This window comes from Raphanus sativus, chromosome 4 (assembly GCF_000801105.2).
Source record: "Raphanus sativus cultivar WK10039 chromosome 4, ASM80110v3, whole genome shotgun sequence".
In the NCBI taxonomy this organism is placed as follows: Eukaryota; Viridiplantae; Streptophyta; class Magnoliopsida; order Brassicales; family Brassicaceae; genus Raphanus; species Raphanus sativus.
In genome coordinates this window covers 30,335,317-30,350,936 of record NC_079514.1, presented here as the reverse complement: position 1 = coordinate 30,350,936, position 15,620 = coordinate 30,335,317, and the positions used below count along the sequence as shown (strand labels likewise).

Sequence of the window (15,620 nt, the reverse complement as noted above, 5' to 3'; positions counted from 1 at the left end):
ATCAAATATATTATGAATCTTTTTTTTCAACGGAAGACTAGTATGATTTAAATGCAGGTGCAAGAGTACATAATGTTTAGCTTGTTTTCATACTAAATACAGACTAATTATTTTCTTTGTTTTTTCTTTAAATTACTTTTTCTTATTGATGTAGCTACCAGACTAATTATTTTCTTTGTTGCAGCTTGCAGGCCACGGAAGACACACACTCTTTTGAAAAAGAGAAAGAGATTGATGATAATTATGAATACAATCCTACATAGATAGGTACTAGAAAAATCAAATATCAAAACGTTTTCTCTTAAGAAGACTATAATCCTATTAACTTTCTTTCTATAGAACTTATATTACTTGCTAATTTGCCGATGTGGGTGCCTGCAATATATCCACCTGACCAAGCATTCTGCATAAAACAATACTTGCATGAATTAATATGGCATTTTAACATTTTGATTGCATCTTAGTAGTCCTGGTAGCATATTAACCTGAAAATTGAAACCTCCTGTAACTCCATCTACATTTAGTACCTGCAAACACAAAAATGTAAGAAAACATATGATGCCAATGATGGTCATGTCATGTGTATATATGTATGTGAAAGAATAAATAAACATAGCAGCAAAATAAGCAATGTTTACCTCTCCTGCAAAGAAAAGATTAGGAACCAATCTGCTCTCCATTGTCTTCAAAGAAATCTAGAAACAGCAAAAAAACATTGTAAAGATCAGGTTTAGTACAAACCCCAACAAAAAAAAACACAAAGGATTAGTTTAAGTTTTCAAAAAGCAAACCTCGGATAAAGGAACTCCTCCTGCTGTCACAAACTCATCCTTGTATTGACCCTTTTATACCAACATAACAAAACACAGAATTATCATCACCACCACATTGAGTAACAATATTATGATAGTAAATTTCATATTTGATGTTATACCTTTCCAGTGACTTGAAATGTACAATGTTTAAGAAGATCAGAGATAGAGCTCAAGGAATTATTTGACACGGAAGCCCACAAAGTGTCTTTTGAAGAACCCTGTTATATCATGAAGATAGTCAAGGATACTTGCATAATATCAACAGGTTTTACGATAGGAAAAAAGCTACGAAAGAAGGTTTGGTAAGAACCTCGCGGTCTAGAATGTATCTCCAGAATCTATTGACAAGACCAAATTGAGGAGGAAACGTATTGGATACCTTATGCTTCTGCATCAAACAATGCTCAAAACTTTTCAAATCAAAGACTAAGAGAGAACAAAGAGAGTAAAAGTGTGAAATGTTGTTACTGAAAACTGCAGCTTGTGTTGTTTGAGTAGAGATTTAGCAGTTTCAATGTTAATATCCGGTATGAAGTCAACAATAAGAAGCCCTGCAACCAAACCATATCAACTTTTATAAACATCACAGAGTTTAACAGAGAACAAAATTTCTCTCGTTGAAGATGGAAGATCCGAACCTTTGTACTCTGAAGTGAAGAGATGGCGTGCACCCCATGCAGAGAGCCGGAGAATAACCGGTCCACTAAGTCCCCAATGTGTCACAAGCATTGGACCAACCTTGGTACAACACAGGTAAACTTGCACCTCTATCCGCATGATAAAGAATGTTAAGCAAATAAAGGAATAGCAAGGGGAAGAGAGATGCACACCTGCACGAGCTTTGACATATCCGAGCGTGGGTGCTCTAGTTTCAGTTTGGCTTGGACTTTGGAGAAACTAATCTGAGCAAGAGAAAGAAACAATCTCAAATATTAAGCTCATGCTACATTTTAAAAAAGTATAGAAACAGAGAAAAATTACTCCTGCTAACTCAGAAAGTAACGGATCATTGATCTTAAAAGTGAATAAACTCGGTACTGGATCGACAATGGAATGACCAAACTGAGTGGCTAAAGAGTGACCCTGAAACATAATTAAACAAGTCTTATGAAATGGCTTTAAGAAAAAAAAAGAATTCATGTTCTCCGAGTAACCTGTTGGCTACTTCCAGTAGCAATAAGAAGATATGAAGCTTGGATAGATTCAGAAACGTCAGCAGTTCGCTTCCCAACTTTAACAAGGAACTTCCCATCGGGTTGAGTAGAAGCACTTAACACAGACTTTCCTCTCTCAAGCCTAACTGGTTCATGAAATTGAATGTGGATATATGAATGAAGAGAAGGCAGGAATAAAGAAGAAGAAGATGTTTTAATGATACCTCCTCTAATAGTTGCTTCGTGTAAGAGACAATCAACAACAGAAGATGAATTATCGCTCACAGGGAACACTCTTCCATCCTCTTCAGTCTGTTGGATACTAGAGTTAGGTCGAATAACAAAAACATATGCAAAGATTAAACTGATGGGAACCTTTAGTGGCACTCCATGCTCAGAAAACCATGACACGGTATCAGCAGGTCCATGTGCGTAAAAGAAAGAACCTTTAAGCTCTTTATTACCACGAGGATAGTTCTCCGCCAATCTCTACATACAAATGTCGTTATTAATAAGTTAACAAAGGCTCTCAAGTCAAAAAATTGAAAGCTTCATTGATTCTGCAATTTTCAGGCACAAAAGATTGAAACTTTATGAGTGAACAACACTCACAATCGTATCTGTGCAATGCCCATTTGTAACATTGCACCGACCACCGCCAGAAATCTTCACCTGCGGATTGCAAAACCATTAAAACACATGAACGAAAAAGATGTGCCTCCAAATGAGTTAAGTTAATAGAAACAAGAAGAGGCTCTGAACCTTGGAAAGAAATCTCCCTTTCTCGATAACCAAAACTCTGAGTTGAGGTGAGAGAGTCTTAGCCCTAATAGCTCCATAAACTCCAGCTGCTCCGCCACCAACAACTACCAAAACCCCCTCATCCTCGTCGGCTAAACTGTTTATGGCAGAGGCAGTGAAAAGACTCCTTCTCGTCGTGGCGTTGGTTGTTCTGCATAACAAAGCTTTTACAGGAACCCACAAAGGATTTGCTAATTTCAAGTTCATTACTTGCTCGTAATCTGTCGATTTGAGCGTTGAGTAAACCCAGAAGAAACTACCCGTTAAAGCCGCCCTTCAATTGCAAGTTTGCAACAATGATGATGAGGACGATGATAAAGATTTCAGAACTACGTCGTTTCTTCTTAAGCTGCAAACGACAGCGTTTAAAAAATATTATAAATGTTTTTTTTTTGGCGGTGTGGTGATGGTTAAGGTAAAGAAAAATCAATTTTCATCTTCTGTTTGCGGTCCGGTCCGCTTCTGTTTCCACGACCTCGGATTCCCACCGTTAGATTATATGCTGGAATAAAACTGGATACCTTTTTGTTGTTATATAAAAATCTGAAAAACAAAATTTTATTATAATCAAATAAGATCATAATATTTGAACGAAAAAACAAAATCTTACATGAAGATTTTGTAACAAACCTAATTCAAGTTTAAGTATGTTATAAATACTTCCATTTTTCTTGTTCTAGTTTCACAGAAGAAAATGGATTTTTTTATGCTTTTAACCTATCTTTTATCTTTCTTCCACGATTATCAAACGATTCCTTCTCATTTTTCTTTTGATCTCAACAGTACAATTTTCAATGTTTTTGAGTATGGAGCAATAGGAAATGGATATGCCGACGATACTAAGGTTACTCTTTTTTAATAAATTATATCAAATATATTGAAGATCTACAAACTAGATTAAAATATAAATACTTTTTTGTGAAAATGTTTTTTTCTAGGCATTCATTGATGCATGGAAAGATGCGTGCAATTTCATTGGATCTAAATCAACCATTGAAATTCCTCAAGGAAGAACCTTTCTTCTTCAGCCAATTGAGTTTCATGGTCCTTGTAAATCCAAGAAAATCGTTTTTTCGGTATGTAACACTTATATACATATATATTTGTTTAAGATCTATAAAACCTAGTTTACATCAACAACATAGAAAATCAATCAAAACATTTAACTGGTATATAACTATAGGCATATTTAAATTTAACAGTGAAGAAAGAGTACTGTTTCAAAATAATACCGGTGTTCGTACTTACATTGTAAACTTAAAACCCTAATTCATAGTATGAAAAAATCAATCAATAGTATTTGGGTTCGGTAACAACTTTATTTATAGACCCACACTTTGATTATCAAAGTTTGAATGTCTTAGAAAACTAAACCCACTTTCCTGAGAAATGGGAAATGTCAACCCACGTTGTCTAGCAAACTTTGATTAATATTTTATATATTATATACTAGATATTAAATGAAATATAATATTTTATCTGTTTGTTAGTGCTAATTCCTAAAATCTGAATCTAAACCTTTAGTACTGTTATTGGTTTGTGATTTTAAAATAGTTTTAATGATTTTTAAAAGTAAATAATATTTTGAATTAAAAAAGAGTCCTGATTATTTTGAAAAGGTTGGTTAAAGAGTTTCGTAGATTATTAGAGTTTTAACCGAGGATAATTGTAAACTTCTATAGAGTTTATCTATAATATTATTTTTCTTGATTGTTATTATCCTCTCCAGATTCTTCTTCTTCCTTTGCCTCTCTCTCTCTCTTTCGTATTGTACCAGTGGGTCATTTTTCTCATGGCTAGTAATTAAATTTGGAACTTCTTCTTTTCCTCTTTTGATCAATCTTTGTGTCCAATTTCCATTAGTCTCTAGTGCTTCATCTATAATTAGGTTTGGGTCTTTAGTTGGCATTTTAGTTGGGTTACAATATTTACGGTGTGTTAGTGATCGAGTAGAAACCTTTATATGTTTATGTCGTCGTGTACTTTTACAATATCGTGTTTTGGTTGGAACAAATTTTTTTTTTTAAATTACAAAAAGTATTTGAGAATACATGTTCAATATGCAATATACTCTGATAGACAGATTTCATGAAGAAAAATATTCAAAATCAATAAACTAATAACAACAAACTTTAAATCATGAAAAGTCTTTTATTCTTTTCTTTTTTTGAATAACACAAGACTTTTGTTAACTTTGTAAAATGATGAATCCAATAACTCTAGTTTGTTATAAACTCTTAACTACATATTAAAATTTCACAAACTAATAACACAAGATTTTAACATAGTGTTGAAAAGTATTAATTGAATAACACCAGAATCATCATAAAATCTATATCTATATAACTTTTTATAACTACAACATCTAATAACACCCCCTTAATATACATTACCTAAAACCCTAAACCCAAAATACAACACATAAACCCTAAACTAATTTTATATCAACACCTAAACCCTAAACTAATTTTATATCAGTTACCAATTAATATTTTCCAAGAAAATACAATCAGCAATAATTTGCAGAAAATGTCATTTTATAGTATATTCCAAAATTTTGATAGGTTCCTTTTTAGAAGCCGATGATAATTATAAATAAATGATATTCTTATTTTAATTGTTTTGGCCAATCAACTTGGATATTTTAAAAATTTGATTGGATTGGTATATTCCAGAATTGTAACGAGCTGTTTTACATATTAAATATAAAATAATATATTATAATTCTTTTTATTATAAATAATATATTATAATTCTTTTTATTCTTTCAGTCAAAGCTTTTTAACTATCCTTCGGTATATTCCTTAGTTTGTTATTAGTTTAACAAATCTTTTTAAAATGATATGCTAATTTTTTACTTATATCTAATTATTTAAACAATTTTATATCGAACGCTTTCCAATTGTAAAAAGACTAAAAATATATGTATAATGTAAATTACAGATTCTGTGAACTTCCTTAACGTAAAGCTATATATTCGAACCACAAACGATGTAGCGTTCTAATAAATCACGTGGAGAAAATTATGTGTTTAATGCAATATAATAGTGTTTAACTTTGCTATCAAGTGAAGTATACGTATTAACTAGAAACAAATATTTCGTCTTTACATCATAGATTTAATAAAAGATATTTTATTCCAACCGAACCGTAAATATTATAAATATATGTAAATTGTCTAATAATAAATCCTTAAATCTTTTTTACTTGATCATTACTCTAAGCCAGCATGGTTGGTCCTGAGTCATGCGTAGTAAAACATTTGCAACAAATCCCGGAATTTTTGAAAATTACAGAGACATAAGCTCCTAAATTTTTTTTTAAGCCCCCGAAATTTTTTTCTCATAGACATTACAACAGGCCTCCAAAATCTCAAGACCGGCTAAGGAACCATCGAGTAACCTAATACTATATATACACCCATAATATGCTTAGTTTTTCTCAGTAGTTTTTTTATTTGCTACCCTCGAATCACCTCTTCAAGCAGTGCTTTTGATCTTTACCACCGCAAGGATTATGCGGCCGTTAATATCATGAGTTCTCTAGCTTCAGTTTGTAGTTTCGCTATGAAAAATCTTCATCTGATAAAGAAACATCGATACAGAACTTGTTTTTTTTCCTGTCTGTTTTCTTTTTTTAAATTACTGGTCATAGACTACACATTTGTCGGGACATATCTTTTCCTTTGGGCTATTCGAGCCGATACTAAAATTTGTTCTATTTCCAGATCTTTTTTGATCTAAGTGCAATTCGGGTTCATTTCAAATGTTTTGTTTATATTAACAAAAATAAACCGACATTAAACACATGATTAGTAGATTTTGCTTTTTCCTCAATATGTTTTAAACATTCATAAAATATCTTAATATTATAATGAAACACGTAAATAGTTTTTCAAATCTTAGTATAATAGTTTATTAACAAATTAAAATTGTATATAAAATAACTTTAGCAAAAACAAATTCTCATCATAATAAAATTTATTGATTAGAGAAATAACACTTTAAATCCTTTCGCGACATCAATCCAAATTCTGTAAACATAATAATTTATTACTAAAATAATAATAAAGAGAGATGATAATTTTAAGTTTGCTACAAAATAAATTAAAATATAGTAAAATATTGCATTCCCAATTATTTTTCAATTTTAAAAGAAATTTAAAAAAGAAAATAAACAGATGTTTTGAAAGCGCGGATCGAAATCTAGTTTTCATTATAGTTACATTCTATAATTGTAGATCAGTGGAAACTTAACTGCTCCTTATGCTCCATATCAATGGAAATGCAATGAAGATTACTGTCATCAGTGGATCGAATTTGCTCATATTAATGGACTTTATATCGATGGTTCTGGTACGATTGATGGCCAAGGGCCAAAATGGTGGTCGTTAAATTGCAAAAAGTATAAACAAGTAAGTTCATTTTTGTAATTTTATAGCTTTTCTATTGTTCTTAGCTAGTAACGTTATTTTATCTTCATCTAAACTCATAAATTTGTTTAAATTTATAGGCATGCCAGAGAAGACCACGGGTATGCAATTATATATGTTTCAATAAAACCTGCAAACTCAAATATACGTTGTTGCAAGCTATTTTATATGATTTGTTTTTTTTAGGGTATGGTTATATCACATTCGAGTAATGTGCATATAAGTAACATTGTGGTTAAAGACAGTCCAAACTTTCAAATGTCTTTGGAAGATTCTAAATGGATTTTCGTTAAGCAACTCACCATAACTGCCGATGGTGATAGCCCCAATACTGATGGCATTCACATTCAACGTTCTCGGAATGTCTTCGTACACAATAGTAACATTCATACAGGTGATTCATTGTTGATCTTTGTAGACTTATTTATCTAATACGATCTCTAACTTTAGTAACTTAGTTACATGTTAAATTTGGTATTTTTAGGTGATGATTGTATATCTATCGGTGATGGCTCAAAGTACGTTAACATATCAGGAATCTCGTGTGGTCCGGGTCATGGAATAAGGTATATTTCTTCTCTATAACTTTACATGTATCAATTATAACTTTGATTATTGTAAACTTAATCCAAAGATTATAACTAATTATAGCAAATTTTATATTGCTTAAACAAGCATCGGAAGCTTAGGTCAAAATGGGAGTAAAGAAACAGTGGAAAACGTCATCGTTCGAGACTGTATCTTCAGGAAAACAGATAATGGAGTTAGAATCAAGACATGGCAGGTAAAATCAAAGATTGAAACAATATCAGTTGCAATATTTTATCGAACTATTTTATTTTTGACGATATTATTATCCAATTTTTTTAATTATTTAGGGAGGAAGAGGACTAGTTCAAAATATTTTGTTTGAACGTATAAAGCTACATGCTGTAACCCTACCTATCATCATCGATCAGTTTTACTGTCCTCACTCCCAGTGCAGTAACCATGTAAGTAGATTATTTTCTTGTCATATAAATGATTTTTCTTATATTAGTTTACCGCATTTATATTATATTTTTGTAGATTATTTTCTTGTCATATAAATGATTTTTCTTATATTAGTTTACCGCATTTATATTATATTTTTGTGTTCGTTTTTTGTTAGATGTCAACTCTGGGATATGATGAGCTATACATATGTTAATGATTCATGGTTTTTTGATGAGATTATATACAAAAATAATGAAACTTTTTGGTAATTAATCATATTCACAGACAGAAGCTGTGGAGATCAAGAATATAATGTACAAGCACATACATGGAACAGCTGTCAGGAAACCGTTTGTGAAACTCCTATGCAGCAAATCAGTTCCATGCAGAGAGATATACATGAACGATATAAACATTCTTGACCACGACGAAGGAAAAGGAAAGAAATATCACAAACGATCGTCACATCCTCCTTCTGAATGCATCAATGTTAGAGGAGAGTCTTATGGTACAATAAAGCCTAAACTAGCTTGTTTAGATTCTGAAAGACATTGATTGTCTAAAGTTCATCCTTAGTTTATTTTTTTTGCTTCTGGTGAACTAGTTAGGAATAGAACCACCAGTATTCATGTTTTTTCTTCTTCTTTTGATCTGCTTAAGAAATAATAAAAAGTTGCGCTTTTGTGTTACTTTGAGTACCCTTGATCGATCCTCTGGTTAGTACTCAGTTCAAAATCCAAATCAAGAAGTGGTTATGTTAACTTTAGCTCTGAGATCTTCACCTCGTGATGGAGCTCTCTTAGCCGTTGATGCAGCTCAGGGTGTCCAAGCACAAACGGTGACTAACTCTTACTTAGCATTCGAAGCTAACTCGCTATTCTACCCCTGATTAACAAGATTGATCAACCAACAGCTGATCTGACCGTGTGGAAGCTCAGTTAAAGCCATGTGCTACTAGTGTCATGTTCTTCCTCAGGTTATGGAATGGATAACTGGGAAGAAGAAGCTTGTGGAGAAGTAGAAAGAAGGGAAGAAAAGAATGGATACCTGAGACTTTTCAAGAAATACTCAAAAGTCTCGGCAATATATAGAATAAGTAAAGAAACATCTCTTTCAGAACATAATCACAGGTTGATTTTATTAAAGTATATCCGAATTTGCAAATTGATGACACAATAGACTACTAGAAGTTAGGAGTAAAGAGGTTAATACTATTCTTATACATAAAACAAGAGATTACAAATCATATTGTTTTTAGAAAAAAAACATTACAAGAAGAGATGTGAAACTTTGATCCTTAAACTTTTGCAAGAGATTCTCTCTACTTTTGACGAACTCTATTCTAGGCCTTTTCTTGATTTTTTTCTTGGTTGATCAAATCAGATACACAGGTTTTGGAAGAGAGTCTCAACTTTGATGGAAGCTTTCTTGGCTTTGAGTCTACACTTCAAGGTTTTGATTTGAGCATCGAACCTCTCAATCTTCTCAGCTAAGGCTTTGGCCATCATCTTCTTCATCAGAGGGTCTCTTGTAAAATCATCATGTGAGAACTCCAATTCTCCAGGGCCCTTGAAGACTGTTTTGAACCCATGAGAACGAAGCTTTGCCATAAACTTTGGCAAGTTTTTGCCCAACAATACAGAGGAAGATTTGAGAAGAATGTCCCTGCGAAGCCTCTTCAAGTCCCAAACAACGAAACTGTTGTTGTTGGTTTTGCTCCACGAGATGATCTGATCCGATGAACGATCGTCGACAATCTGATATAACTGGAGGTAGAACGAAGAAGAAGATCCCGCTGGTAGTTTGCAAACCATCTTTCTTAATCGAAACCCTAGATTTGATGTTATTTTTTTGGGTGAATCCGAAAGACGAAGAAGAATAGGCAGCAACAGACCTAACTCTCAGAGATAAATCAAACGAAAAAAGAGAGAGAAGAAAGGAAATTTTCACGAGTGAGTGATTGAATGAGATTAGCTCTAAAGCTATCTCATCTTTATATAGAGATTGAAATAACGGTCATTATATGGTCAATTTCCTTTTTTCTTTTTTTCTAATTTTCTTTTTTGTTATAAATCATTGTGTGGATGGACCATAACCAAATACTTAACCAAGTACTAGACAAGTCCAACAAGTACAAGAAGAAGTGCAAGGAGGTTTACATCCGGTCTACATCGGTTCATCTACAAACCGGTCCGAGATTAGAAGACTCAGTCAACCTCGTTATCATCACCTTGATCAAGTCTTCATGTATGACATCAATGTAGTCAACAGTATTAATGTGTAGATTTACTTCCTTGTAAAGCATTTGTAAACCATTGTACAAACCACTATATAATGTGGTGTTGGCTAATGAGAAATACACACAACATTCCTCATAATTCACTCTCCAATTTCACACAGTTCATAACACGTTATCAGCACGAGTGTGCTCTCCACCGGAGTTCTTCTTCACCGGCCAGCTCCTCCGGCGCTCAGCCTTGCTCCTCCGGCGATTCAAGTTTTCCGGTGAGCTCTCAAGATCTTGCTCAAGGTGGTCCATTCAGATTCCTGGTTAAGAAGAGGTAAACTAATCAAAACTTTAATCAAAATCCAAAATATAAGAACATATCTAAGAACATGTTCATAAGAACACTATATGTTCATATCTTGGATCTATATGAATCCTATAAAAACTTATTAAAATCTGTTGTTCTAAAATTATTATCAAAATATTAATCTTGAATCAAAAGTTCTATAAGTATATTGATTCTAATATTATCTTGAATCTCTAAAATCTGTAAAACTTATTAAAGAACATAAAGATCTATATGAATCTTGATTATAAGAACTTTTGAAATCTTATAAAAGTTATGTGAAATCCTAAATCCCCTTCCTGGTTTGCAAGCCATTAATAGGCTCTACCTTTCTCCTATATGATCCGGCCTTAAATCCGGATTTGTCTAAAGGATTGAAACCAATAATCAAACCATTGTTTATTCGCATCACCAGCTGTTCCAGCAGGTTGTATAAGTCGTTTATCAATACCATCAAAAACCCAAAGATCAAAACCTTGAATCCCTTGATGTGCCATTTTCGGCCAGCCTCCCTGAAAAAAAAATTAATTCAGTCAACCAAAATAAAATAAATATTAAAACCAATTGATTGCATATCTTTGACTGTCTTTATTTTTTTTTAACTGATATGATTTTATAAATGCAATTTCGATTTTTATAAATGCATTTTCGATTTTATTTGACTAGGCATTTAAATTTTATAACCTATAATCCTGTTTTGCATTAATATGACATCAAATGAAATAAATTATAGGTTGATATCATTTGATCATATAGGTTGATAGCTAAATAATTGAACCAACCTTGAATAGATTTCATATCATATTGAATATTGATCACATAAGTTGATAGATTTCATATCATATTGAATAGATTTCATATCATATCATTTCATATCATATTGAATAGATTTCATATCATATCATTTGATCATAATCTTGACCATGCATAATTGTCATATTGCTAAGACTGAATTTATGTTTGCATTTCTTTGACAATCCTGATAATAGTCCATATAAATTAAAATGGTTCATATTGCTTGCATCTAAATGATTCACACTGCTTGCATATAATTAGACCAAATCGGTTTTCATCTAAACTTAGCATGTTTGCTTTGATTGAAATTATAAACCTGTTTAAACCGATCAAACATGGATTAGTAAATTGTTAGATCATTCACATATCATGAACTGATCATTTCCATGCATCTTCTTGTCATATAGTTTTATTAAGAATTAAGCATGCTTGCTTTTATTAAAATATAAACCTTCCTTGAAACCAATTGATTGAAAATATAATTGAATTTGGTTTAGACATTTGCTGAAAATTATAAATTTTCTTGTCTTGGTTTACCCGGTAAAGGGGGGAAGGAATCGGTTATTATTTTATGATCTTTGAAAACCAAATATCCTCATGCATTAAGAATCACATTCATATTATTTTCGGTCCAATGCTTAGGACAGAACATACATCCGATTAGTTCTTGAGCCATGCATTTATCATTCGACCATTGTGATTAATTTTCATCCATATTGCTTGATCTCATTTAAAATAATGATTGATCCTTATTCAAAATTCTAAAGGGCTTGGAAATCCTATATGAAATTATATACATAATCAATCCAAATATGAATTATAATTAAAAGGATCACTAGATGCAGTGATCAATTGATCATTGTCATACTAGAATGCTTAAAGCAAATATATTATATGATTTAGGGGAAGCCTTATTAAATTATTATTAAATCATATAAATTAAATCATATAAATTATGGCTTGATGCGTGAAAGCAATGTTAAATATTCAGATGTTGAAAATCATCTTGAAATCTAAATCTTGGTGATTGAATCTAAATTTCTCACTTTTGAGATAGATACAAGGCGATTTTCTTAATCATACGCCATCACCTTACTGAAAGTCTCAATGATCAATATCTCACTATTGAGAATCCTCTGGACCTTTGGATAAAAATTGAAATCCATATATGATCACCATTGTACGGTGCTATTACCAAAGACCCTATATGATTTGAGGGACCTAAAGACCCAAGACTATAAGTCTGTGGATGAGTATAACTCGGTTCTATTCATGATAGTCTCAAAGTTGAAACTATGTGGAGAGACTATCACATATGCTGACATGTTGGAGAAGAAATTCTCTACATTCCACAACCAATGCTTTGCTTCAGCAATAATACCGAGAAATGGGTTCCTCCACATATGCAAATTTAATCTCTTGTTTCTTGCTTGCTAAGCAAAACAATGAGTTACTCATGAGGAATAGTGAGATGAGGCCTCCTGGATTTTAAGGCATTGCCTAAGGCATATACGGCCACAGAGCCATATGAAAAGAGTCAAACTATGGCCATATGAAAGGCCATGGAAGATGGCAAAGGGTGTGCGTGGATATCACCCACAGTCACTCCATAGTCGAGGCCGAGGCCAAGGTTATCAACCTAGTCATGGGTATAAGTCCGATTTTAATATCCATGCCTCGACCAAATCTGCTTGCCATCGATGCGGGATGAATAATCATTGGGCCAACCGATGTAGAACTCCCAAACACTTTATTGAACTCTACCAAGAGAGCATAAAGGGATAAAACTCTATGACCCATTGGGTCCATCTAGATGGTGCGAATGATTTCGACCATAAGAATGATGATCAACTTGAATACGAGACTTCATATTGCCTTAAAAAGGCCAATTAGATTTCGACATCATTTTACTTTGTCTTTGTTCTCTATAGTGGACCAAGCCACATTAATTTAAGAGACAAAAGATATTTTTCAAGGTCATGGCTAGTCCAACCTCATGATGCCTAAAGGCACACATCTGAAAAATCTCTGATGCATTACATTCCCCATAAATAAAAGTGAAATTTATCAAAGTTTCAAAGACATTCATATGAATGGTCTATATATTGAAACTATAGGCAAAGGAAAGAAAGAATTCCTTATGATTTATGAAAATGTCCAAGGCCAAAGGAAAGTCCTAGAGACTATGCCTATTATATCTATAGGCCTTCTTTGAGCCAAGATAAATATGATTGTGGGTTAATACTCCAAATCACTTTCCAAAGAGTTCAGAGAAGCCTTTAACATATGGCACGACATGCTCGGCCATCCAGGCTCTATTATGATGCATAATATACTCTTGAACTCAACTGGACATTCCTTGAAAGAAAGGAAAAATGGTCCGACCAAGGCATTGCCTAAAAGGCATTATATTCACCATATAAGACCCATTGAATTAAGAAGAAAATATGGTTTCCAACAATGGGCAAAAGCGAATAAGATTACCTAAATTAAAATCGCTTAAGTGGTGGAGACTACATTCTCTATTGATCTAACGATCAATATGATAATAGGCAAATAGCCAGGGCAATCATAATCATGTTTGATTGACCCACGAAACTTATCACTTAGATGGCATTACCATACTTAGCCATCTGAATTATGATGCAAAGATTTAAAAAGGGCACAAAAGCTATCCCATAAGATCTCACGTTTGTGCAATATATATCTATGCACAAGGGAATTTATTGTCCCAAGCACCACGAATTAGAGTATGTTCATGAGGGGGAGTGAGGACAAATCCCATGATACATGACCATACTAAAATCCGTGAAACATGGTCCACAACCATATTACATATTGGTTGAATTTGATATAAAGACCATTATCTATAAGGTTCAAAATCTAAAAGTCCATATGCTTGGGGACATCATGAGTTATAAAAGATTAAATTGCATCAGGCTATAGATATTATATCAGGCCATATAAGTGATAATTAACTTGCATCATTCCCACCTCAGACTAATACGGGTCATGAGTCCAGACATATATCATATTAAGATATTATGAATAAATCCACCACAAATATATGTGCCATCTAAGATCATATTATCTTAGAATCTCATAAGGAGGATTGGGAATATATATTGGATATATATTATGAATATACTTTCTCCATAAAAGAAACCTTGAGCCAAATGGGTGATTTAATCATAGGCCAAGGAACAAGGATTACATAAAGTTTATGAATCCTAATATCCAACATTTGAAAGGAGAGAAGTAGTAAGCTGGTAAAGAATGGTATCAACCATCATTGTCTTGGCAAAGATCCTCGGACTAGAAAAGATTTATAGACGTCCATATGCTACAATGATAGCAAAATAAAATGCCAGACACATTGACCCGAGAAAGAATGACTATGTCATCCCAGCTTAGCACCACACGGTTTTGATGTCTTAAAGACACAACCAAGTTGCTACCGAGTCTAATATAAGACCGAATATATGTTCCAAAAGGAACCTCGGAAATTAAATAAAGGTGCAAAAGAAACCGAGGTCATAGACTTTCCAGACAAGGCCGAAATGGCTATGCCATCAGTATCAACACTTGGGGTTCGGGACGCTGGGCCTCATGGTACTGAAGGCATTGATAATGATGAGATCTCGTGAATTATTTGATGTCTGGAAGGAAACCATATATATATATATAAATGTGTCGACACATACATTCATAGAAAAAGCGCGAATATGTAGCACTTGAATAATGAATCGAGGATCATGAACCCACGCAAGAGTACTCATAATATGAATAAAGAAAGAAACGTGGGGTTTCTAAAAGTGACGGATAAAGGCGTATTGAATTGGCCATGAATATGTAAACGCCATATGATGCCCAGTGAATAGATAAATCCTGAAAGAAGGATAAATCGTGAGACAGACCAAGGGAGGTCTATATAATCCAAAGTGGTGGATAATACTACATATGTCGCTACATATAATGTCTGGAAGAAATTCAAAAGATGTAGTATGTTATATATGACTCACTGGATGATAATAGTATTATTGGTACCTAAAAGGTTTACCAAAATGTACTGAGC

At 33.0% G+C, this 15,620-nt stretch overlaps 3 protein-coding genes across 3 annotated transcripts; 1 reads left to right on the top strand and 2 right to left on the bottom strand.

The window, feature by feature from the left end:
* Positions 1–211: 211 nt before the first annotated feature.
* Positions 212–3,111, bottom strand: LOC108848780 (uncharacterized). Its single transcript, XM_018622215.2, has 15 exons — positions 2,732–3,111; positions 2,582–2,641; positions 2,345–2,458; positions 2,194–2,281; positions 1,970–2,115; positions 1,797–1,898; positions 1,646–1,717; positions 1,454–1,553; positions 1,284–1,366; positions 1,126–1,203; positions 935–1,033; positions 792–842; positions 639–695; positions 486–527; positions 212–403 (listed from the first exon to the last, which is right to left on the bottom strand). Exons 1-15 carry the CDS (start codon positions 2,975–2,977, stop codon positions 311–313), a joined length of 1,431 nt encoding a protein of 476 aa, XP_018477717.1. The 5' UTR covers positions 2,978–3,111; the 3' UTR covers positions 212–310.
* Positions 3,112–3,464: 353 nt separating this feature from the next.
* Positions 3,465–8,866, top strand: LOC108852901 (probable polygalacturonase At1g80170). Its single transcript, XM_018626378.1, has 9 exons — positions 3,465–3,614; positions 3,709–3,846; positions 7,011–7,184; positions 7,283–7,303; positions 7,389–7,596; positions 7,687–7,768; positions 7,878–7,986; positions 8,081–8,194; positions 8,463–8,866. The coding sequence occupies exons 1-9, from the start codon at positions 3,465–3,467 to the stop codon at positions 8,730–8,732; spliced, it is 1,266 nt and encodes a 421-aa protein (XP_018481880.1). The 3' UTR covers positions 8,733–8,866.
* A 690-nt stretch (positions 8,867–9,556) lies between these two features.
* LOC108850643 (heat stress transcription factor A-5-like) lies at positions 9,557–9,991 on the bottom strand. The gene has a single exon (XM_018624139.1). The coding sequence runs from the start codon at positions 9,989–9,991 to the stop codon at positions 9,557–9,559; it is 435 nt and encodes a 144-aa protein (XP_018479641.1).
* Between the last annotated feature and the right edge of the window lie 5,629 nt (positions 9,992–15,620).